The sequence below is a fragment of the Sus scrofa genome, chromosome 6, assembly GCF_054392235.1.
Source record: "Sus scrofa isolate SSC_HxYL_T2T_F1_AM1 chromosome 6, Sscrofa_HxYL_maternal_Yorkshire_Landrace_v2.0, whole genome shotgun sequence".
Classification (NCBI taxonomy): Eukaryota; Metazoa; Chordata; class Mammalia; order Artiodactyla; family Suidae; genus Sus; species Sus scrofa.
The window spans coordinates 12,764,412-12,790,599 of NC_139388.1; the positions used below are offsets into that span (position 1 = coordinate 12,764,412).

At 42.3% G+C, this 26,188-nt stretch overlaps 2 protein-coding genes and 1 pseudogene across 5 annotated transcripts in view; 2 read left to right on the top strand and 1 right to left on the bottom strand.

Annotated features, from left to right (window-relative positions):
* Nucleotides 1–26,178, bottom strand: part of LOC146402200 (uncharacterized) — a 122,448-nt gene extending 96,270 nt beyond the window's left edge. For 2 of the 4 annotated variants that reach the window (XM_084959586.1, XM_084959588.1), the window contains exons 1-3: nucleotides 21,804–26,178; nucleotides 6,292–6,375; nucleotides 4,601–4,774 (exon numbers count right to left, since the gene is read on the bottom strand). In XM_084959586.1, the coding sequence (XP_084815712.1) occupies nucleotides 4,601–4,711 (111 nt within the window). In that variant the 5' untranslated portion in view covers nucleotides 4,712–4,774; nucleotides 6,292–6,375; nucleotides 21,804–26,178. Of the gene's footprint in view, nucleotides 1–4,600; nucleotides 4,775–6,291; nucleotides 6,405–21,803 lie in introns of those variants that run through there. The other 2 variants (XM_084959585.1, XM_084959587.1) reach the window with 1 other exon arrangement.
* Nucleotides 9,996–13,570, top strand: LOC106510474 (small ribosomal subunit protein uS13 pseudogene; annotated as a pseudogene).
* DUXB (double homeobox B) lies at nucleotides 20,536–26,083 on the top strand. The gene is made up of 5 exons (XM_084959127.1): nucleotides 20,536–20,560; nucleotides 21,214–21,368; nucleotides 23,921–24,026; nucleotides 24,393–24,547; nucleotides 25,514–26,083. Exons 1-5 carry the CDS (start codon nucleotides 20,536–20,538, stop codon nucleotides 26,081–26,083), a joined length of 1,011 nt encoding a protein of 336 aa, XP_084815253.1.
* Nucleotides 26,179–26,188: the final 10 nt, after the last annotated feature.

Below are 26,188 nucleotides of genomic sequence, written 5' to 3' on the forward strand. Positions count from 1 at the left end.
GTGGCCGTGAGCTGTGGTGTAGGTCACAGACAAGGCTCGGATCCCACGTTGCTGTGGCTGTGGTGTAGGCCGGTGGCTGCAGCTCCTATTGGACCCCTAGCCTGGGAACCTCCATATGCCGCGGGAGCGGCCCAAGAAATGGCAAAAAGACAAAAAAAAAAAAGAGAGAAAAGATACAACCCTAATCTTAATTCTGAAATGTGCCCCAGGTGCGCCCCTACCCAATTCACAGGTGGAACCCAGCACTTTTCAGCCAGGCCAGCCTATGACAAGAATACAACTGTAACAGAAATTTTCTCCAGGACTCTGATCCCCTACTCTCTCCTTTGTCCTTCACCACTTGTCCTCATCACAAGTCTGGACCTGGGGTTGGAAAGGACCTCAGAGGTCAAGCTGACAACCCTGGCTCCTCCTGAGTTGCCACCTGCATCCTCTCAGTCGCTGCCTGGTCAACCCAGTGACAGAACCTATGTCCACGGACAGTTTAGAACTCTGCCTTCCATCAGGGAACGGCTTCCTAATACATCAAGGTTAATTTTTTTCAGAGCCTTGCACTGACGATTTCCTCTGCCAAGAACGCCTTTCCCCAGACAGGCTGGTGGCTGCCTTCTCCATTTAAAAACCAGCCCTGCTCCTGTCTCCTTAAAGTGCCCTTTCCCGACCACTGCAGGCTAGTGCAGTGCTAACTGCATCCCTCTCTTCTCCTTCCCCCTATTTATGGCTTCACAACACTCATCCTCTCTGAAATCATTTTATTTTCATGTTTGTTCCTTGTCTGCATTTTCCTCTGACTTGTAAAGGTTAAGACAAAGATTATCTTATTCCCATGGAGCCCTCTCTCCTATCTGGTACATGACAGGCATTCATTAAGGACCTGCGGACCTGAGCAGGAAATGAACAAGTGAATCCAGTGGGAAGATTGGAGACCTCAGATCTTTCTAAACATCAGAGTAAGACAGTTCTTGGCTTCCCAGTGCAGGAGCCACACACCTGTGGATGCCTCTGTAGAACATTACCAGGGACCCTATTGTTCCCCCCTGCCCAGGCATTCCCTGAGAAACCCTGACTTTGTCTTACAGCCTGCCCCACCCTGGTGCATGGGTGATGGGCCAGGCCCTTTGCGGTCAGCCCCCAACAGTGAGTCCTATGACTCAACATTAGTGTGGGTCATGGAGGTGGCTGGCAATCCCAAGGTTATGGGAAAAGAGGAAGGAGATGCTGAGAAAAGAGACACGGTAGGGTGGCCATTGGACTCTTGAACCAGAATTGAGCAGCAAAGTTTGGATGCCTTTGCGGTAAAGGAAAAACCACTGGGCCTTGAGGACCCAGACGGTTTCATCTTTAGGAAAAGTCCTTAGCGAGAAGGCAGGAAAGTTTCAGCACTACCAGCTTTTCCCTGGGTGTGCTCACTAATGTTTGTGGACACACAACTCACAAAGGAGAGAGTGCCATATTGTCCCCAAACCATGTTTTATTTATGCCATTTAACCCACCACCATCGTGGCTACCTCATGAAAAGGCGTTGCAGGCTGGGGTGAGGAAACTGAGGTTCAAACAAGCTCCAGGTCACACCACATTCACAGCTGGCTGACAGCGCAGGCTCTGGAGCCAGTCTGCCGAGGGACCTTATTGGGTGCTTGGGTACACCTTCTTCACTGGGTACTCAGGATAGATATTTTATTTAACTCTTCATCCCTTCAACTTCTGCAACACTTAGCATATCTAAGGTTTGTTGGACGGGTTAAATGAGATGAATTTATGTAAAACTCCTGGCACATGGTAAACCCTCCAGGTAAGCTGTGCTTTTTCTTTTTTTTTTTTTTTTTTTTTTTTTTTTTTGCTTTTTAGAGCCAAACCCTCAGTGTATGGAAGTTCCCAGGCTAGAGGCTGAACTGGAGCTGTCGCTGCCAACCTAGCTATAACCACAGCAACGCCAGATTCAAGCCTGCACCAGCTCGGTGACCTGCACCGCAGCTTGTGGAAACACCGGATCCTTTAACCCCCTGAGCAAGGCCAGGGATCGAACCCTCATCCTCATGGATGCTAGTCGGATTCTTATCCCACTGAGCCACAACAGGAACTCCTAAGCAGCACTTTTTATCATCACAAACCAAGCACTGAATCCAGGACTTCTACCCCCAAATCCCGTTCACTTCCCACTCTGAAAAACGGTTTTCCTGGGTTTCAGCTGGGCTTGCCTTATAGACTGCTTCACACTGTTGAGAGTTCCTAGAGGGAAATGGTAAGCATCGCTGGCTCAGGAGGGGACTGTGAGTAAGTATCGGCCGGGGCCAGGTGTGCGCATAGCAGCCCACTTCTCGGGGCAGATTTGACCATCAGTGGGGACATGGAAGGAGAGCAGGCCTGCAGGAAGCTTGGAGGGCAAACAACTAGAACTTCCCCTGGGGTGAGGGATACCAGGGGTGAGAGGACATTTCTGGCTCAGTGAGAGTAGTAGAGAAAAGCTGGGAAAGTCACTAACACATGTGATCCCAACGGGTCCCCTAAGGGATCCTTTCTGTACATGGACAAAAGATTTTTGAGCTTACTACTGAACCAATGTGAGTGGGTATCTTAGGTAGTGTTAGAATAAAGCAACACTCAGGGACTTCTCTGAAACGAGAGCAGATACATCTCAGTGAGTGATTCTTCCACCTCTGCCCTGCTCTGAGCACTCATATTCACTAATTCGTGTCACCATCAGTGGTCACCAACCTTTGAGTTTGAGCCCTTTTCACGCTCAGAGTTTGGAGATGTCTCTGCCTGACTTAGAGCCATTGGTGACCTGCAGGGCTTTCCCAGACCACCCACTGCTCCAGAGGATTTTGATCCTCCATGCTCTAAAACCATAGATTTTTCCATATAACCCTTGAAATTAAGTGTTTTCTTGTTACCCTGTCTGTAAGTGGTATATCTTCGGTCTTGTTAACAAGTCCGCTAATATCATGAGAAACACAGCAAGAACTTTGTCTTTCTTCTGAAACAGTTTTCTTTCTCTTTGCTTTTCTGCTATTGTTTTAGTGATCACATAATATCTCAAGAGGAGGATTAATAGAATTTTAATGTGTAAGATAGAATTTTGTAAATGTTCATTATACAAAATTAATTAGTGTTTTGTTTCCATATTATCTAATTCCCAGATAGTAGAGAGAACATTGTTGTTATTTAATCTAGAAACAGAAATATCTTTTCTCTCTTTTGATGTAATTTTGAACTTTCTTGCAATTGTTTTCACTACTGTTGCTAAGTAATTGTACATTTGCTCGAGTTGAAGCATGACAGAATTGTAATTTCTAAGTAGGTGCTTCGTAAATGGATTTCACTTGGGAGTAATTTGATGAGTGCCTTGTTTCTTATTCCTCTGTATCTAGACTGTGTAAGGACAGTGTTTTGGTGATGGATGTTTGTTAGTGTCCCGTAACTCGTGAAAGTTTATCAGGAGTGGTCTTACAACTACAGAGACTTGAAAGACAAAGTTTACTTCTGAGTACAAAGAACTGGATTTACTTTAGTTTTTAGCTTGGGGAGTTTGTTGGGGGGGGTTTTGCCTTTTGTCTGTTTGTTTGTTTAGAGCTGCACCCACGGCATAAGGAGGTTTCCAGGCTACGGGTCGAATTGGAGCTACAGCTGTCAGCCGACACCACAACCACAGCAACACCAGATCTGAGCCGGGTCTGCAACCTACACCACAGCTCAAGGCAATGCCAGATCTTTAACCCACTGAGCAAGGCCAGGGATCGAACCCACATCCTCATGGATCCTACTTGGGTTTGTTAACGGCTGAGCCACGAAGAAAACTCCTAGTTTTTGTTTTTAAAAAAAGTTATGTTTGTTTCAAAAAGAAAACAGTCTGTGAAAATTTTTCTAAGCCAAGCATTACTTCCTTCAGTGTCCATCCAAGGTGTGTAATAACAGCATCAAGGAGACCTGCTTTCGAATTCAGCCACCTTCAGCCTTCAGCCTCAGAATTCACCTCTGCTCAAAGATGACCAACACGAGAGTGGGAGTTCTTCTCCGAAAGTAACACGGTTTTGCACATTTTTTTCCTGTGCCACCCTATTCCATGCCCCCCCCCATTCCATGCTCCCCACCCACTGCTGACCTACTGTAACCCAAATGCACATACTTGTGCATACTTGAGGGTGCATACTTGAGGGAAACAGAACGTAGGTAAAACAGAGTCTCTGTGAAGCATAACAGGGAATCTGAACTCACATTTAACTCTGAAATCATAGGATGCTTCACCCTCCTCCAGCTGAAACTCCAAACCCAGCCAGCACAAGGCCAAATTATGATAATGAAAATATCTTTTTAGGCCCACTGATTCCTATCTCTCACCTTCACCTCTCCCTCACCATCCCAAGTCTTGTCCTGGGAACGGAAAAGACCTCAGCCAAGCTGTGACCCCCCACTCCCAGGTGGCCATCTCCATCCTCAGCCACTGATTGGCCAACCCTGTGACAGGCAAGGTTGACGTCCACCACAGCCTCTTCTGGGACAGAGCAAGGGCATGTGGTGCAGGAGGCTCCCACTGAGGACCAGCCTGCCACGACGGGGCCTTTGGGAACCCCTACCTCTCCAGGGATCATTTTCCACTCACCATTGCAGATGGCCATGAGGCATAGACATGGTGGTAGGCAGGCAGCTTCCCTTTGATCCTCACAGCATTGCCAGTGCCCAGGTCACACATGTCACAGGCAGAGACCACCATCTACCCAGCTGGGCTACAGCAGGCCACCTTCTCAATGAACTGAGGACCTTGAGAATGGCTGATCTGAATGAGGTAGGGTACAGAAATAAATGTGTACTTTGTTGCTCAAATTAATGGAATACGGGCCACTTCCTGGTCTTGCAGAGAAGGACATAAAGCATGCAATAGTGCATGCCTCTGACCTTGGCCACCTTGTGAGTGAGACTACTATCAATCCTACGTAAAAACTCCAAAGTATCTCTTACTCCACCTTTTTTTTTTTTTTTTTTTTTGCTTTTCAGGACCGCACCTGCAGCATGTGGAGGTTCCCAGGCTAGGGGTCTAATCAGAGCTGTAGCCACCGGCCTACACCAGAGCCACAGCAATGCAGAATCCGAGCCATGTCTGCAACCTACACCACAGCTCACGGCAACGCCAGAACTTCAACCCACGGAGCAAGGCCAGGGATCAAACCCGCAACCTCATGGTTCCTCGTCAGATTCATTAACCACTGAGCCACGACAGGAACTCCTGGATAGACTGGTTTTTATTCCTTCCAATTAATGGAATATTTAGGACGTATCAGAAAGGCAAGTGGTATTTTTCTTAGACAAGATAATAGAAGAATATTATCATGTGTCTAAGTGTTCTATAAGTAAATATACATGCATATATATTAATCCATATATATAGTGTATTCTTTTGTTGTCTTTTTAGGGCCGCACTTGCGGCATATGGAGGTTCCCAGGCTAGGGGTCCAGTCGGAGCTGTAGCCACCAACCTATGCCAGAGCCACAGCAATGCAGGATCCAAGCCACGTCTGCGACCTACACCACAGCTCATGGCAATGCCGAATCCTTAACCCATTGACCGAGGCCAGGGATCAAACATGTGTCCGCATGTATGCTACTCAGGTTCATTAACTGCTGGGCCATGACAGGAACTCTTAGTGTATTTGATTCTTAGAAATATGAAGAAAGTGCTACATTCCATTATTTCTCAATGTATGCTAGGTTAGATGCGAGGTTAGAGATAAGATGTGTGAAGTTTCCTTGTGGTGCAGCACGTTGAGCATCTGGCTTTGACACTGCATCAGCTCAGGTCACTGCTGTGGCACAGGTTTGGTCCCTGGCCTGGGAACGTCCACATGCTGCAAATGGGGCCAAAAAAAGAAGATGTAATATGACGTAAAAGTTGGTAGTAAAGGAAATCTTAAGGCCTGAATACCATTATGAAGTTTTTAGCTATTTGTGTCAAGTTTTCTAGGTTTCAGCCTACAGTAATATTTACTAGAGGGTCTCAAATTTTCTCCCAGATCATTAGCATCCCAGCCAAGGCAGCTTAATCAATTTACTTCTGGAAAAATGTTGCTGGTGTGTCATAATCATATGCATATGAAACAATTCCAAGAAGGGCCCCAGAATTGAATAAAAAATATATTTAATATGTTCCCAGTTTCATTGTATTTAATAAATTTCATATTTTATATGAACTTCTTACTTTGACTATTAGGAATCTAATTAATATATTATCAATATATTACATGTATTAATATATTGATGTATATTATATACTAATGTATATTAATGTAACCTACTTACATTTCTTCCTGCAGCACCCAGACAGCAAGAGGCCTTGGATTTTAGAACAGCAGGATTCAGTGGTATGTTGATTTTTTATTAAGTCTGAGAATCAAGAGAAAAGCAACATGAAGATTTGGAAAAAAGAATGACATTAAAGCATTAGCAGAACAGAGTAAGTTTAAATGATATAATGATTATAACTTTAATGATTGAATGATTTTTAAAATATTAAGCATGAATTATAATTTAGTGTTCTGATGGTAAACACTGTAAATTCCAATTTTATTAACATTATATCATCTCTGCTTATATTATTGCTATTGGGTTGTGAAGCAATTATAAATAATGAGAAAATTCTATTTTATCAATATAATAATTACATAGTACTATTAAAGTGTTAATAAAAATTTAATTTTGAATTTAAAATATAAACACCAATAGTATATTAGTATTGATTAAATATTATATTTTTATGTTTTTTGGAAATTTAGATTATTAGTCTTTTTACAAGAGCAGAAAAAGGTTTTCTAGAAAATATATTTTTTCTAATTACAAAAAAATAACATACACTCTTGGTGAATAATTTTGAAAATGTAAAACTATGCCATGAAAAATCAATCATATATTTTTATATTCTTTTAGGGCCATATTTTCCAAGCTTATCATTAATACTTATATAGAATCATATACAATATCTGTTGCCCAATGAATAAAATGATGCTCCTTATACTGATATCATTTTCCATTTGACTGAAAAAAAGAAAGTGAATAACTAGAAAACAAATGCTTTTGAGTTATGTTTTAATGTCCTTTTATTTTCAACATAATCAGTTCATATTATTCATTCCATACTTTCTAAATTTCCAATATGTGTTAATATCCTCATTTGAAAAACTGAAATTATTTACAAAATTAAATGCATATTTAAATCTGTTTTCTAGTCAAAGGGACTTTTTATAAATATTCAAGTTATAGTCAATGAGGCTCTTTTAATCTAAAATGTGTGATCAGTATAATGTGTTGACAAGTGTTAATACTAATGGCATTAAATTTCACCATAGTGTGTGACTTTAACTTACACTTTCATTTTAAACAATTTTGCAATGTTCATTGTTCTCAGAAAGTGCCCTCTGTAGTTTCACTTATCCAGGTGGCAGAATATTTCATGACCCTTTCCACTATATTTTATTTTTATAAGCTACTCTCTTTTTTTAAGGTATAATTATTTATTAAGGTATAATTTATTTACCATAAAATTTATCCTTTTGGATGTGCAATCCAGTGGCTTTTAGTATTTTCAAAGAGTTGTGCAACCATCAACATTAGCTAAATTTTTTTTGTATTTTTTTGTATTTTTAGAGCTGCATGCATGGCATATGGAGGTTCTCAGGCTAGGGGTTGAATTGGAGCTGCAGCTGCCAGCCTACACCACAGCTACAGCAACCCAGGATCCAAGCTGAGTCTGTGACCTACACCACAGCTCACAGCAATGCTGAATCCTTAACCCCTTAAGCGAGGCCAGGGATCGAACCTGCATCCTCATGGATACTAGTCAGATTTGTTTCCGCTGAGCAACAACAGGAACTCTAGCTAATTTTTTTAAGTTTTCATAATCTCTAAAGAAAAATCCTTATCAATTATCAGTCAATCCCCATTCTCCCTCCTCCCGGTCCCTAGAAACTGCTAACCTACTTTCGTTTCTATGGATTTATCTATCCTGGACATTTCATAGAAATGGAATCAAACAATGTATATCCTTTTGTGTCTGGCTTCTCTCACTCAGCCTAATGTTTTCAAAGTTCATCCATACTATAGAATGCATTCACTGATATGTCAGTATAACATTGCATTGTATAGATGTCCCACATTTGATTTATCCATTCATTAGTTGAATTGGTCTCATATGCTAACATTTATTAATTAAGAACATCTTTCCTTGTCACTCTTCTCCTTAAGTAAAGAGCTTGAGAACAAAATCTGGGCAACAGAAAGAAGGCACACTCTCCTGGCAGAGAAAAAAGCCCTCAGCTTGCAGCAAAGGATGGGCAGGCTTTGTTTCACAAAGATGCTCTCTAAACCCAGGAGGAAATTTGTCTCTAAGGGAGTCAGCTCATTGTGCACAGATGAGAATCACTCAACTTGACACCCAAAATTTATTGAAAGAATGTGTGCAAACACACACACAGATTCTGGTTGGACCCAATGTGCAGAGTGTCATTTTATTCTGTTGAATCATAAATGGTTTAAATATCTATTTTCAGAGTAACAGCCAAAATCTTTTTTTTTCCTCAACTGAAGTACGCTTTTTAGTGCTATGAATATTTTATGCAAAATGCTTTTCAGGATAGAAGTTTCTATTTCACATCAGTTTTGGAATATTCTCAGATGTGCCACAGGATAAGTGCTACATCACACAAATGTGGGGTCACTGCTCAGCCCTTGGGTCTCCCTTACCCCTCCAAATTGTCATCCAGCAGCAAGGGAGCCTCAGCACTTCCCAGCCCTCAGACCCGTGGGGCTTATGTTTAAGCAGTTTCCAAGACTGAGATGGCTAATGTGAGGTGGGAGGGGAGGCAATAGCTGGAGGAGAGCTGGAGAGAAGGGAAGGGAGTGACATCTGCTCCTGATGGAGGAGGAGAGGGAGGAAAAGAGGTGGTTCTCAGGAGGGATGGATGGCCCAGGGCTCCCAGATGCTGAATCCTGGTTTCTTGCTTTGCAGAAGGTCCTGAATGCCACCAGCCTTGGCTTCTCTTCTCCCGCAGCCAGGCTCACTGCGGTTCCATCATATTCTAATGCCTTTTTGTGTGTGTGTGTGTGGCCACACCCACAGCACGGGGAAGTTCCTGGGCCAGGAATCCAACCCACACCACAGCAGTGGTGACCCAAGCCACTGCAGTGACAATGCTGGATCCTTAACCCACTGTGCCACAAGAGAATTCTGTGACAATGCCTTTCTTTCCCTTCTCTTTACCTGGACCTGTATTTGAGAACAGACACCACGATGGACCCAGCAGACAGGCTGCAGTTCTCCAGCTCACCTCCTGCCCCCACTTCTCCATGAAATGTGTGAGAAAGAGTAAAGCCAGGTCTGATATCTGGGAGCCAGCCTGTACCCTCAGTTACATCTTGGTGTTCTGCAGTATTCAGACGTTTTTAAAGACTGTCAACATCAGGCAAGTCCACCCTGTGATCAGAATACATCAAGACACAAGATCAGAGTTCCCATCGTGGCGCAGCAGAAACGAATCTGACTAGGAACCATGAGGTTGCAAGTTGGATCCCTGGCCTTGCTCAGTGGGTTATAGATCTGGCATTGCCATGAACTGTGGTGTAGATTGCAGATGCAGCTCGGATCCTGCGTTGCTGTGGCTGTGGCATAGGCCAGCAGCTGTAGCTCCAATTCAACCCCTTGCCTGGGAACGCCTCACGTGGGTGAGGCCTTAAAAAAAAAAAAAAAAAAGACACAAGGTCACTTTGGGATCCTGGCTGAACACAGACAAACTGGAATACCATCTAAACCACAAAATTCCAACCATCCACTCTTGGGACCCATATAAGTACCTCACAGCTCTAGCCTTGTGCAAGTTTCTTACCCTAAACATAAGATTTATTAAAATACCGATCACAGAATTATCTGTTTCGTGACAGCACATAATCCAGAGAAAATGTCTGTTTCCATGAACTCACCACAAAAATCACCTGGCATAACTGGAAACCCTACAATGAGGCCCTCCAGCAGGGGCAACAACTGCCAAACCATGGAGGATGTGGGGGAACCAGCAAGGAGCGCAGCAACAGAACAGGGAACAGTGTTGTTGACAGCTCCTCGAAAGGCTCAGAACAAATTCCTTCAGCTACTGCAGACTGAAATGGAGCCAGCAGGAGAATTCTGGCTGGGAAGACGCCCTCCTCCTCCCCCCTCCTCCTTTAGCGGCTGGGCCATGCAGGCAACTGGTCACCTTCATTACAAAAACTGTGGTTGGACTCCACACCCTCATCCACGTAAGGCTTGTTCATCCACGGTATCCATGCAGGTGAGTGAAGCAGTAGGTAGAGCTGCCCCTGCTCAGAAAGTCTGGCTACTGAACCACATCAGTGCTGCCACCAGGCCCACTCCCTCTTACTGAGGGAAGTGCTATTCAGCTTGGTGATGCTCCCCTGTCCTGCATCATGGGCCAAAAGTCCAACACAGAGGAGCTGTGAGCAGGTGGTAGGTAGTAGAAGCACAGAGCGGCCAGCAGGGCGGCAGCCCAGGGCCAAGAGCATGCTGTCCTTCAGTAATGACCTGCAGGACAGTGTACCCAGGCAACTCTTCCTGGCCTGCTCAGAGCCTTCCGGAGACTCAGGGCTGGAGAAAATCTTCCTTCTTATCTGGCCCCCCACTCAGGGTTTAGACCCTCCGGGATACAGCACCCATAAAACAAAAGCAATAAGGGAGTAAAATGAAGATTAGAGAAGTTAAGTGCAATAGTTAGGGTCAGCCTACCAGCAAGTGATGACAATTGCTTGCTTTATCTGTAGACATCAGTGCATAGAAGCATTATGGTGCATAGCTGTGTGGGATGTCAGAAAGCACATCATTAATATACCCAATCGGGCAGCCTGAGTGAAGCATCAGTTGTAGGAGCAATGCGCTGTGCTGGTAGGACAGCTGTGAGCCTCCTCTGTAGAGCAGTGAGGGTTTCTTAGTGAACAAGAGGGTCCTGTATCCTCAAGAGCCTCGACTTACATACAAACCACAGGGCCAGTGCCTTCAGTGGAGGAGGTTGTGGTTCTGGAAAAGTGCAGAGCACAGCCTCCGTAATCACATGTGCCACCCTGGGAGAAACAGCCTTTATTTGTGACGTGCTCCACCCACTGTCTGAAGAAAGTGTCTTGACATCCCTTCTGTCCCATCTGCTCCAAGGGTATGCGTATCTCACCCCTCTCTGGCCAGCAACAAATCTGCTGTCACACTCATTCTGAGTCAAAGTGCCGTCCATTATATTGGCCCTGAGACTGTGGGTTGGTCTTCGCTTTTTATAAACAAATAGATAAACAAATGGATTAGAATCTGGGTAAGGAAATCCAGACAGGTCTTTGTTATACTTTCTTCCTGAAGTACAAACATCTTCTCCAGGACGAAGGAAACACTTGGATAGATTCCCTCTCTTCTCCCACCTGGAGGCAACATCCTGAGTCTGTCTCGCAAGCCCAGATCCCCTCACTGTCTTCACATCACATGACAGCCTGGGCAAACAGCTTCCCAGGATCATCATCATGGTGGGTCCTGCACTATGGGTACCGCCTTAGGCTTGATTCCTCACACAAGGACAGGTCTCTTGGAAGATTTCATTTAGAAAATAGATTTCACGCCCTTCTAAATTTCACGAAAATTTACTTCTGAAGAAAGGGTGGGGGAAAAATGTAATTGTAATGTATACATGTAAGGATAACCTGACCCCCTTGCTGTACAGTGGGAAAATAAAATAAATAAATAAATAAATAAATAAATAAATAAATAAATAATTTACTTCTGAAATTGAAGAAAAGGGGAGGGGGTGGGGCAAGGCTTTAAAATTTTAACAAATGGTTTTCTGGAAATGTTCAGGTAATTGTTTTCTTTAAAAAACACAACTCTGGTCATAGAACTTCAAGAGATGCAAAGCAAACTTGTCTATCATCTTAGTCTCAATTATGTCATAGAAATAAATGACCTCCAAACACGACTCACATCAACAAAAGACTACTTCTCACTTATCCTTCTGGGATTCAGGTTACTGGAATCATTATCTAGGACCAAGAAGGCTCACCATAGTGAGAAGAGAACTACAGCCCCCAAAGATGGAGGATTCGGGTGCAGAGATGGCACATGCTGCTTCATTAAACCCACTCATATTTCACTGGCTGAAATAAATCACAAGGCAAAAACTGAAATCAACAATTTGGAGGTCAGTCTTAGCGCCTGGCAGCAGCGCACAATGGAGCGAGGAGCAGTGTGAAGCTGCCATGGGCCTGAAAAATTAAAAAAAAAAAAACAATTTGCAAAGTATAATCTTTCTGGCGGCCTGACTGGGCTGGTGCCATGACAACAGGCATGAAATATTCAGCCCCTATAAAATATATTGCAAGAGTGGCCCAGCAGAAACAAATCCGACTAGGAACCATGAGGTTGTGGGTTCCATCCCTGGCCTGGCTCAGTGGGTTAAGGATCTGGTGTTGCTGTGGCTGTGGTACAGGCTGGCGGCCACAGCTCCAATTAGATCCCTAGCCTGGGAACCTCCATATGCCGTGGGTGCAGCCCTAAAAAGGACAAAAAGACAAAAACATATATATACATATATATTGCAGACAATCTATTTGGTCAAAATTATTAACTTCCATCCCTAGTGTACACAAAATAATCTTACCCTTCTCCACATGCCAAAATATGAGTGATTTTTCCAAGCACTGCTAGGGCTCAAAGTCTAACATCTTCATTCACAACTCAAAGCAGCTCAAAGATCCAGCCATAACTCTGCTTAATCAAAATATCAAAGAACAGCTTTTCCACTAGAAGTCTACACCCCACCGCTGGAGTTACGGTCAGGTCTCTAGTAATCCCTGAGAAGTTTCAGCACATTTTGCAAGTACTTAATACTGCCATCCACGGGCAGTGGAAAACTGCCTTTCCTATCACTGCAAGTAAAGATGTGGAGTGAGGAGTTCCCGTCGTGGCGCAGTGGTTAACAAATCCGACTAGGAACCATGAGGTTGTGGGTTCGATTCCTGGCCTCTCTCAGTGGGTTAAGGATCCGGCGTTGCCGTGAGCTGTGGCGTAGGTTGCAGACGCGGCTCGGATCCTGCGTTGCTGTGGCTCTGGCGTAGGCCGGTGGCTACAGCTCCGATTCAACCCTAACCTGGGAACCTCCATATGCCACGGGCGTGGCCCAAGAAATAGCAAAAAAGACAAAACAAAACAAAAAAAAAAGATGTGGAGTGAAGACATGCTCAGGTGGTGTTGACGAAGGCAGACACAGACCTCACCAAGAGAGAAAAAGAGATTCCGGAGGATGAGGTAGAATGAGTGATCACCATTATGCAGAATCCACATCAATACAAGATCTCAGACTGGTTCTTAAATAGACAGAAGGATGTGAAGGATGGTGAGATCCTGGCCAATGGCCTAGACGACAAGCTCTGTGAAGACCTGGAGCCACTGAAGAAGATTCCAGCTCACAGTGGACTTCGCCATTTATGGGGACTTCCTGTCCGAGGCCAGCACACCAAGACCACAGGCCACAGAGGCCACACCAGGGGTGTGTCCAAGAAGAAATAAATTTATCAGTGTTGTCTGTTAATAGTTTATACAGTTTTTTCAATTTTTTTGTTTGTTTTTGTTTTCTAGGGCCACACCCGTGGCATATGGAGGTTCCCAGGCTAGGGGTGTAATCAGAGCTGTAGTCGCTGACCTACACCAGAGCCAGAGAATATGGGATCAAAGCCCCATCTGTGACCCACACCAAAGCTCACAGCAACGCCGGATCCTTAATCTACTGAGCGAGGCCAGGTATCGAACCTGCAATCTCATGGTTCCTAGTCAGATTCATCAACCACTGAGCCATGACGGGAACACCTTAATTTTTTTAAATCTTGAAAAATATCAAAGAACAAAAGTTCATATTATAAGCCAGTTGGAACAGGGACTGGATCAATATAACATCCTGTCATGATATGAAAGAAGCAGAAAGACACTGCACCCATTGAAACAGAGCAACAGCAAGATTCAGCTATGGGTTTGTTTTGAGGAAGAGCTCCCTTTAACTGGGGATACTTTTCCCCCAATTAGGTCAATTTCTAATCCAAAATGATCTCCCTAGACTAGATCCTTGGATGTCCCTTATCTTGCTTGGCCTCATTTGTAGTGGCATCAGAGGCAGAGCTCTTTGGGAGTTTTACCATCTGGGTATGATATGAGCAGGTGCAGTACACAATATAGTGTTTTTTGTTTGTTTGTTTGTTTGTTTTGTCTTGTTGTTGTTGTTGTTGCTATTTCTTGGGCCGCTCCCGCAGCACATGGAGGTTCCCAGGCTAGGGGTTGAATCGGAGCTGTAGCCACTGGCCTACGCCAGAGCCACAGCAACACAGGATCCGAGCCGCGTCTGCAACCTACACCACAGCTCACGGCAACGCCGGATCGTTAACCCACTGAGCAAGGGCAGGGACCGAACCCGCAACCTCATGGTTCCTAGTTGGATTCGTTAACCACTGCGCCACGACAGGAACTCCCCACAATATAGTTTTTATCCAAGCAAAGTTTCTTTTAGTTAAAGCATGTCAATTTTCTGAGAATCGCACACATGTGTCAACAAAGGAAAACACACACAATTAAAGATAATTAACCTACCTGATTATACCTATTTCCTGGTGCAGTTAGCCCATTCCCCAATTCATTATGCCTAATTTTTCTGTTTCTCATCTAAACTGAAATATCCTAAGTTTATCAGCCATCTGTAACAAAAGCATACACCTTTTACTTCCCCCAGAGTCAGTTTAGAGTAATGCTGAATTAAATAATAGAGGAATGATTGGTTTTAATGCAATCACTGCTTTAAACCAAAGGTTTTTAGACCACAGCTCTGTTTTTATGCTTTTTTTTTTTTTTAAGCCACTCCCATGTCAAGCAGAAGTTCCGGGCCAGGGATGGAACCATGCAGCAGCAGGGACAATGCTGAAACTTTAACCAGCTCAGCCATGAGGGAACCCCCAGCATGAGGGAACCCCCAGACTTTTGCTTTTTTTAACAGCTTATAAATTTTTTGTTAGAAAGTATGTCTCCAAGTTTGTATTTCCTCATATAAACAATATAAAGTCTGCCTGTACACTTTACCTTGCAGTTCATATTTTTTTTTTTTTTTTTTTTTTTTTTTTTTTTTGGCCACGCTGTTGGCATGCAGAAGTTCCCAGGGCAGGGATCAAATCCAAGCCACAGCAGTGACCATCCCATACACTCTTTCTATATCCTTGCCTTGTTCCTATTAAGGAATACATTCCTTTCTGAGCTCATTTGTTTCTAGATGTTCCCAAGACAATGTTGGCCAAGAGCGCATGGGTCTTAGTAGAGATACTCTGTTGTCCTGAAGTCAAGGCATAAGAGTGTTGTATTTTTTGCCTTCCAGTTTTTCACAGCTGACAGAGATTTACCCAAAGAAATCTACAGCAGCATAACATAAGCTGCCACTTTGCCAGGACTCTATAAATTTCTCTATCACCCATGGCCTGTCTGCATGAGAGAGTCACATAAATACTTTTTTCTTGTTAATGTCATCACTTCAAAATAAACAATTTGATAATTATATCCAATGATTACATTCAACAAGAGAAGCAGAATCGGTGTATATGTAGAGATTTATTGTAAGGAACTGGCTTACATTACTGCAGAGACTAGCTTAGCAAGTCCAAAATCCATAGGGCAGACTGAGATTCTTGGGCAGGAGCTGAAGCATCTGTCTATAGGCAGAATTTCTTCCTCTCAGGGAAGCCTTCACTCAGTCCTCTAGTCTTTCAGTTGATTGACTCAGGCCCACCCAGATTATATAGGATAATCTCCCATAGTCAAGTGATTATGGATTTTAACCACATCTATAAGACACCTTCGCAGAAACACCTAGATGATGGTGTGAATTACTAGGGCCTGTAGCCTCACCATACTGACACAAAACTGGACCATCTCTATCCACACCTTATCAACTTGGAAACCATACATACACATCTCCTAAAACCGTGAGTAATTTCCAAATAAAGATAGTAACAGCAGTTCCCGCTCTGGTGCAATGGGATTGTGGCACCTCTGCAGCACCAGGACACAGGTGTGATCCCAGCCCAGCACAGTGGTTTAAAGGATCTGGCATTGCCACAGCTGTGGTATAGGTTGCAATTGTGGCTTAGATCTGATCCCTGGCCTGGGAACTCCGTATGCCACAGAATGGCCAAAAAATAAAAATAAAAAAAATAAGACAATAACAAAGTGATATTTCTGCCTTATATGGTACAACTATACTCCCTAAATAGAAACATTCTAATCCTTTTCCCCAAAGAGGATGAAACATCCTTAGATAATGTGACTCCTCCTCTTTTGAAGCCCCTTACATACTGTGACTTAAGGTTAACTGTTATTTATACATCTTATGTTTAATCATCAGGGAATAACAGCAGAAAGAAAGCAAAATACTGTGTTAACATTTATACAAACACATTCAGATTGCAATTTTCACAATTCGTATAACTTCATTTATGCAAATAGTCACATGGAAAGAGTTGTTTGGGTTTTTTTTAATAGCCATACTGGCAACATATGGAAGTTCCTAGGCCAGGCATCAAACCTGCGCCAGCCAAACTACTGCAGAGACAACACCAGATCTTTAACCTGCTGTGCGACAAGGGAACTCCATCACATCTTTTTAACTCAACAAGTTGTATTATATTAATAGTTGTACAATGATCATCACAACCAAACTTTACAACACTTACATCCCAAACCCCCAGTCCATCCCTCCCCACCAAACCTGTCTTCTTTGGTAACCATAAAGTTTTTCAAAGTCTGTAAGCCAGTTTCTGTTCTGCAAAGAAATTCATTGTATCCTTTTTTTAGATTCCACATATAAGTGATAGCATATGATATTTGTGTCTCACCATCTTACTTCACTTAGCATGATAATTTCTAGGTCCATCCATGTTGCTGCAAATCCCACTATTTCATTCCTTTTTATGTGTGAGTAATATTCCATTGTGTATATGTACCACATCTTCTTTAGTCACTTCTCTGTCAGTGGAGATTTAGGTTGCTTCCATGTCTTGGCTATTGTGTAGATCATTGGAACAGGATAGAAAACCCAGAATTAAACCCACACACCTATGGTCAACTAATCTATGACAAAGGAGGCAACAGTATACAATGGAGAAAAGACAGTCCCTTCAATAAGTGGTGCTGGGAAAACTGGACAGATACATGTAAAAGAATGAAATTGGAACACTCTCTAACACCATACACAAAAATAAACTCAAAATGGATTAAAAATCTAAACAGAAGATCAAATAATATAAAATTCTTAGAGGAAAACACAGGCAGAACACTCTCTAACATAAACCACAACAGTATCTTCTCAGATCAACTTCCTAGATGACAATAAATACAAAAAATAAATGGGACCTAATTAAACTTAAAAGTTTCTGCACAGCGAAGTAAACCTAAACAAAAAGAAAAGACAACCCACAGAATGGGAGAAAATCTTTGCAAATGAATCTACTGACAAGGGATTAATCTCCAAAATTTATAAACACCTCCTGCAGCTCAATACCAAAAAAGTGAACAATCCCATCAAAAAATGGGCAGAAGGTCTAAACAGACAGTCCTACAAAGACATACAGATGGCTAAAAAACACATGAAAATATGTTCAACATCACTAATTATTAGACAAATGAAAATCAAAACTACTATGAGATACCACCTTACACCAGCCAAAATGGTCATCATCAAAAAGTCTACAAACAATAAATGTTGGAAAGAATGCAAAGAAAAGGGAACCCTCTTACACTGTTGGTGGGAATGTAAACTGATAAAACCATTATGGAAAATAGTATGGAGATTTCTCATAAAACTAAAAATAAAATTACCATTTGATCCAGCAATCCCACCCCTGGGAACATGTACCTCGGTGTTCACTGCAGCACGATATATAATGGCCATCACATCTTCTCATCTCTAACCTTACATCCAATATAGCATACATCGAGAAATAATTGCACAGCACTTTCTTCATATTCTGTGTGTGTGTGTGTTTTAGGGCCACACCTGCGGCATATGGAGGGTCAAATTAGATCTGTAGCCACTGGCCTACACCACAGCTCATGGCAATGCTGGATGCTTAACCATGGAGCAAGGCCAAGGATCAAACCTGCATCCAACAGATACTAGTCAGATTCATTTCTGCTGAGCCACAACGGGAACTCTTTCATATTCTTAAGAATATAACACACTATATATATGAATAGGCATAAATATGTATATGCATGTATATTTACTTATAGAACATTTATACACATATATGCACAGCAAGAACTCTGGTAATAGTCGGTAATTTTTTTTTGAAATTCTCAAAATGCATATATATTTTTTTAAGATTTTTATTTTTTCTATTACAGTTGATCTACAGTGTTCTGTCAATTTCTTCCCTAAGGCAAAGTGACCCAATCATACACACACACACACACACACACATATATTCTTTTTCTCACATTATCCTCCATCATGTTACATCACAAGTGACTACATATAGTTCCCTGTGCTATACAGCAGGATCTCATTCCTTATCCACTCCAAATACAACAGTATTTTTAACTATTTTCTTCCACCAGTTCACATTTCCTTTGCCCTCAGCAACCACTTCAGATGGTTTTAGTTCTTTGCTTTGTCAGTGACCCAAATATTTATGCACATATATAAATGTATGTATACATGTATGTACATGATATATACATTTATCTATAAGAGTCTCTTACAGAACTGGCTCTAGTACCAACATCTGTATCATTTAGTGTTCAATGAGAGAAACAGAATCCGTGACTTTTTTTTTTTTTTTTTTTTTTGTCTTTTTGCCATTTCTTGGGCCGCTCCTGCGGCATATGGAGGTTCCCAGGCTAGGGGTCGAATCGGAGCTGTAGCTGCCAGCCTACGCCAGAGCCACAGCAACGCGGGATCCGAGCCACGTCTGTGACCTACACCACAGCTCACGGCAACGCCAGAACCTTGACCCACTGAGCAAGGGCAGGGATCGAACCCGCAACCTCATGGTTCCTAGTCGGATTCGTTAACCACTGCGCCACGACGGGAACTCCTCTTTTTTTTTTTTTTTTTTTTTTTTTTTTTTTTGTCTTTTTGTCTTTTCTAGGGCAGCACGCGCGTCATATGGAGGTTCCCAGGCTAGGGGTCCAATTGGAGCTGTAGCCGCTGGCCTATGCCAGAGCCACAGCAATGCGGGATCCAAGCCGCATCTGCGACCTACACCACAGCTCACAGCAACACAGGATTCTTCACCCATTGAGCAAGGCAGGGATTGAGCCCCCAGCCTCATGGTTCCTAGTCGGATACTTAACCACTGAGCCACGACAGGAACTCCCAGAATCTGCAAATTTTCTAAACACAAGTCATGTAGGGAACTAGTGAAATCATACATATACTTGTGTGTTCACACACATATACATACACATAAACACATTTATTAAAAGGAATTGGTTTATACAATTGTGGGGGCTGGCTAGGCAGTGAGATTTCTAGGGCAGACCCTTTGGAAGGAAAGGACAAAAGATAAAGCTTGGTCCACAGATGAGATATATTTTCTCAGGAATGCACTCAGCTTTGTTCTTAAGGCATTTTGCTGACTGCATCAGCCCCACAGATTATCCAGGATAATCTTCTTTACTTAAGGCCAACTGACTACATAATTCAATCAATCTGTAGAAGACCTTCACAACAACACCTCAATTCAATTAGTGCTTTTTTGAAGAACTCTGGACTATAGACTAGCTAAAATAACACTTAAACCCAACTACTTTAAACCCTACTATGGGAGTTCTCCTTGTGGCTCAGTGGGTTAAGAACCCGACATAGTGTCCATGAGGATGCGGGTTTGATCCCTGGCCTCGCTCAGTGGAGCTCAGTGGGTTAAGGATTTGGCGTTGCTGTGAGCTGTGGTGTAGGTCACAGATGTGGCTGGGATCCTGCAGTTGCTGTGGCTGTGCCGGCAGCTGAAGCTCTGATTCAAATCCTAGCCCAGGAACTTCCATAGGCTGTGGGTGCAGCCCTAAAAAACAAAAATGAAATAAAAAATAAAAATAAGCCCTACTATGAAATATGTTTCAGTGAGAGATAAGGAAAACAGAATACAAAGTGAGTAGAAATAGCTATATAATATCAAAATAATATCATGAAGTCAAAATAATTAAGAAACAAGAGCACTAAAACAAAACATTTATATATGTGTGTGTGTACTATGTAAACTAGAAAGCAAATTTTAAGTCATATTTGGAAAGATGATAGATGCAAAATTAGAATCTGATAGACTCTGAATTTCCTCTAATCTGATTACTTAAAGTTTCTACCTACAAGTTTTAAATATTTAAAGAAGGGATTAAACAGGAGAGTATCTGAGAGGAGGGTGGGTCAACCTGGGCTTTACAAATCCTGTGTCTGGGGAACTGCTCAGTTGTCCATTTGTCTCTGCAGAATCCAGATACCTCTTCCCAAGATGGATTTGAACAGCACTTCAAGTGGTAAATTCCCATCTACTTTTTGCTCTTTGATAATGCCACATGCTTTATTTTCCAGAGTTTATAAAAAGTAAAATCACAGTTACGATCAGAGGAAAGGATTGTTGAAGCAGGGGCTATTTTGCAAAGATAAATTGTGTCAGGTGATCAATGGGAGCTTTGAAGTTGGGAGAAGGGAATTTCAAATTTAAGAGACAGCCATAAGTCCCATATGTGAGTTGCTGAAAGCTAACACTTTAAATGGAGAAAAACAAATATGGAATAAGCAGTATTTTATATTTATTCCATACCTAATAATTCAATATTTTATATTTAAATAGTTAAATCACAAAATATCATCTTTAATGTTTTTCATATTTTACTTGTCTGATATATTTCCATTTATTTTCCTAACTCCTATTTTCTTTGCATGTAATTTTGTGGATTTTGAGTAACTTCTGCCTTTGTCATTTTTTTCTATCATATATATATTTGATCTATACGTCTCCAATTTAGAATGACTTTAGGGACTCTAGGGGTATCCCTAAAGTAAAAATACAGAATAATCACTGGACCTACAGGCTTTTAACCTGAAATAAATTATGAGATAGATGCTCACACAAGTCTTTCATCCATAAATACATCCTTCATACTTCTCCCCATTTTCTCTTCACCAGATATACTACAAAAAGAAACCTGGCAAGGCAGGATTGTTTACAATCAGAGTCAAAAGAATATCCTCCAAGCTCGGTTTGGACATGACCCTTACCCTGAAAAAGCAACCAGGAAACAATGGGCCAAGGAAATGCGTGTTCCAGAATCTAAAATTCAGGTAAGTGTCAGGTTTCTATTTCATTATCTGTCATGTTCAGGATAAAGAGAAATGCTGGGCTTGGTACTGGCAGGCGATTTTTAGGTCAGGTATGTTTCCCAAAGGGTTTTTCCTGTTATATAATATTAGTAACAAAATTAAAACAAGAACTACCCCTTTTACCAATGGCAGAAACATCTGTTACTTCTTTTACCAACTGGTTGGGTATATTCGCTAATGGCAGAAAGAATATACTGGTTCAGGCTCTCCCCACAGGATATAATTAAATCAACTTTTGAGATTTAGAGAATACAGGAAATTGAACCACTATGATGGTAATATTGCAGAATAATGATTAATATGTAACTACAAGGAAATCATGTAAATTTCCAATTCTCAGGTTAGTTTTTTCAGTTGTTTTAACTAAAGTCTTATGAACCGGAGTTTGACACTTGCCTTCTGCCTCTACATGGATTAAATCCTGAGGCACTGCAGCTGCCAACCTTCAGCACCACCAGCATCGCTGAGCTGCGTTCAGGGTGGAAACCAGAAGTGAGGCACTCTGTGTTCTGGAAAAACTGGAACAGCAGTTCTTTAGATAGTTAGATATTTTTAGGAGATTTTTATGAGCCCACTTCTTGCATGTCCTCACATCTAGAAAAACACTAAAACCCTTCATGGTGGTGTCAGGTCCTCGTGATTAGTAGTGACCTGTAGTGACCTTCACGGGACCTGCAGCAAATTCAGTAAAATGTATGCATCGCTGTATGCACCTCCCCCTTCACCTTTATCATTTGTATCTTGATATTTCCCCTTTTCTCTTTGAAAAGCTCTGAAATACTGCCTCCTGGGCTGTAGTTAAGTGGACAAAACAAAAGCTGTCACAGGTCCTCAGGCAATGCAGTCCCTCCCAAGGGTGGGCCAGTGAGCCCTGAGGGAACTCACTAAGGAAACAAAAAATTCTGGCCCATAGCTGTGGTGCATATCAAAGGAGTGATTCCTATAAGGCCAGATCTTTACATCTTCCCATAGAAACTAGTTTTCTCTAAATCTGTTTATCTGTAAATCTTTTGTTCCTACTATTTTCCCTTTTTTTTAAAAAGTGGGCAGTCTGATATGTGATTCATACACAAATATATGAAATAAAATCCCATATTGTATTATTGTGAATAGAACCGCCAATGTAAAAATAAGTTGGATTCCTTTAGTTAGCAGAGATAGCTATAAACAGTACAACTATACCAAGTAAAGCAGTATTGAAACCAAAAGGAAGTCAACAGAAATGTACTTTTAGAGAATAATGAGTACAGAATTTTTGATCAGGGAGTTTCCGCCTGGCTCAGTGGGAACGAATCTAGACTAGTATCCAAGAGGATGCAGATTTAATCCCTGGCCTCGCTCAGTGGGTTAATGATCTAGTGTTGCCATGAGCTGCAGTATAGCTCACAGATGCAGCTTGGATCCTGCATTGTGGTGGCTGTGGTGGAGGCTGGCAGCTGCAGCACAAATTCGACCCCCAGCCTGGGAAACTCCATATGCTTCAGGTGCAATCCGAGAAAGACCAAAAAAAAAGTCTCTAATAAGTCTTTGGCGATAAGGGCATCAGTCTGAAGAGACACTGGGGAGAAGAAATTTTCCTTTTCTCTTAATGCATTCGTTTTGTAGGGTGTTTTCCAAAATCCCACTAATAAAGTGCACTTTGGGGGCATATGTAGAAGTTGGCCCATTTGCACTGAGGCAAACGGCAAATCCAGGAAACATTGTTGGATGAGGTCGCCTCCGAGATTGTGTTCACTAACCTAATAGTTTCCAGTCTCCCCCTGGGCTTAAGACTTATTGGAAAATATTTCAAGTAATTAATTTATAGAATAGACATAACCTTTTAGCACAATACCTGTGACATAAGTGGTTCACCAGATATTGGTTATCATTGACACTCTAATCTTACGAACTCTCAAATTATCAAAATAAAACACTCAGAAATAATTAGAAAGCACACTGCAATGCCAACACTCACATAATGAGGGAAACAAGCAGAATACAATTGGCTAGTTAGTGATAATAGTTTTAAAGTGAAATGTACAGGGTCCCCAGGAGTCTCATTAACTATCTATCCCTATAGGATGAAGTCAGCAAGAGGAAGTGTGGATGAGCTAGTCCAGCTCTCAACGGTGGCTAATTCTACTGCCCTACATAAAGAAATTCCTAAGATCAATTCCATATATACTGTGCATTATGAAATGGTACTTCTTATGACGAGATGATGCTACACAGGGAGCGAGAGAGACAGTAATTGATTTCCTCTGAGGGAATTAACAGTGTTTCTTAAATCAGGGAAACTGACTTTGGACACCCTGAGGATGACCATACAAGAAACGCTCATTTGAGTTGAGAGCAGATTGTATGCTGTCCTGAATTGAATGCTAATGATAGCATATTCCTAGGATAATACATCACCTATCCCTTAGGGATATGATCACAAGAGGCTTTATTAATTAGTTTTGTTTAATTGCATTGATATTTGGAATGAGAAACCAAGTTACATGACTTTCACGTCTTCTTTTCCCACTTAGATGTGGTTTAAAAACCACAGAGCAAAACAGAGAAAACTGGGGTTCAACTCCTCCTCAGAAGAAGACAAAACCCATGGGCAGGAGCAGCCTCAGCCTTGTACTCAAGGTAAGAACCCATGAGTCCAAATGCAGTTCGTCAGTGGGTCCCATTGAGAGGAGAATCAATTCTGCATGTTGTGCCCAAATTCTCCACATAGAATCCTTCGCTTTGGAGCCAGTTTCAGCTTGTTCTGGGTAATCTAGGTTCAGCGATAAAAGCATGGTCCTGCCGTTGGCTGGGAAAGACAGGTTATGAGCAACCAAAGCTTTGGAATTTTTGGTCCTGCTGCTCTAGACGGGGCAACATCCTCCTCTCCTGTCATCTCACAGGGATTCAGAGGGAGCAGGTCAGCACTATCCTCAAGTTTGAATTTCCAGCCTGAACACAAAAACTGTCCTAAACCCCCCGCCTTGTCCCTGCATTCTCCTTTAGAATACTTACCAAAAGGAGCCAGACAAGACCAGACATCCAAACCAAGATCTCAATCAAATGTTCCAGTTCAAGCCTTTGAGAGAAATCAATTCCTAGATACTGCAACTAGGGAAACACCAGTCAAACAAACAGGCATTCCAGAATCAAGAATTCAAGTAAGTTTTATGTCTATGGCACCAAATATCTCTGTTAAATGACATTACCTTCTGAGTGGTGGCTGGAAAACCTTGACTAACCTAGATTGTCACAGAAATCAAGGACAAAGTATTCCTTGCAAGCACCTGCCATTGAGAGTCACACTCCTGCAAAAGGAAGAATTTTCTGATTAAATTGTCAGTGGTGTATTATTCAGAATCACTAGCAGCAAAACTGGGAAAAGGTGAAAATTAATGCCTATTTTGAGAACACTGTCAGCTTTTCTATAGCTTGGCACTAGGGTCATATTGGGCCAGGTAATTCTTTCTTGGGGAGGGCAATCTTTATCTGCTAATATTTTTCAGCATTCCTGGCCTCTACCAACTAGATATCCTGCCCACCTCTCCTTCCTACATTTGTAACAATCTCCCCGAAAATACACAGACTTAAGTCAAATTGGGGAATAAAATCATCCTCATTAAGTACCTTCTACCTAAGTTGCAGAGATAGTGATTTAGGATATGCTCAATACTTGAGATTAAGAAGTATGTTCATAGATTTATCAACGCAATGACCCTCAAAAATACTATGTGTATCTGCCAGAGCTTATTCAGATGTAGACACATTTGTAAGATATGTATTCCTGTGCATACACTGATGAAGAGGAGAAAAATGTCAAGAAACCATGTTCCATGATCCATTGTTGAAGTTAATGGGTGGATCCTAGAGCGTCTGTCTTTCAGCCGGAGTTTCAATTAGTCTATAGTTGACTGCTTGAATGTGCTATGACCTAAATCTGTGTTTTATGCACATTTATGTACGCACATACATACACACACATACTGACCACAGGAGCCAGGGTAACTCATTTCATATAAATATCTTGAGATTAGGGCCTATATAATAGGCCTTTGCTTTACACAGTATGAAAACATAGCCAGAAGAGCTTGTCTCATGATGTCCATGCCTCCCTTTTTCTTACATAGATGTGGTTTCAAGACCAAAGATCTCTGTACCCTGGGCAGAGCAGAAGCGGGCATGTGAATTCCTCTGGAGACGGCCCAAATGGGAGGCCTGGTCTGACAGTTCAGCAGCATGAAATTGACTTGTCCACTCTCCCAGGCAGATCTTATCATGTTCCTTCCTCCAGTTCTTTCATCAGGAGCCAGTCACTTCTGCCTGTTCTTCTCCCTTGTGTTATCCAAGGGCAAACTGTCACGATGCAGCCCATGAAGGCTGTGCAGGGAGGAGAGAACTGCCCCTTCGCTCTAACTCTTGGGAATTATGTGCCAGTACTGCTGACCGTGGGAGGAGACCCAGATCCTCAGCACCCTTTCTGGCCTCCACGCCAAGATCACCAGGATCACCAAGAAGAGACGGCCACGGGACGACCGCAGTTGGAAGATTACTCTCAGCCTCAACCTGAGCACAAAAAACCACCACTGCAGGATCTGGGTGAGGCGGATATAGCTTACATTTTGCAGTGCTGGGATGAGTCCTGCCAGGCTCTGCTTGCAGACTGGGATCCTCGAAAAGGGCTCACTGAGACAGACTAGTGGGTGCAGCACACACAGGCAGCTGGGAAACCAGCTCATGCCCTTGGTCAGCCATCCAGCAATAAACAAAAGCTTCAAGAAACCTTTGGGTCAACTCCTGACACC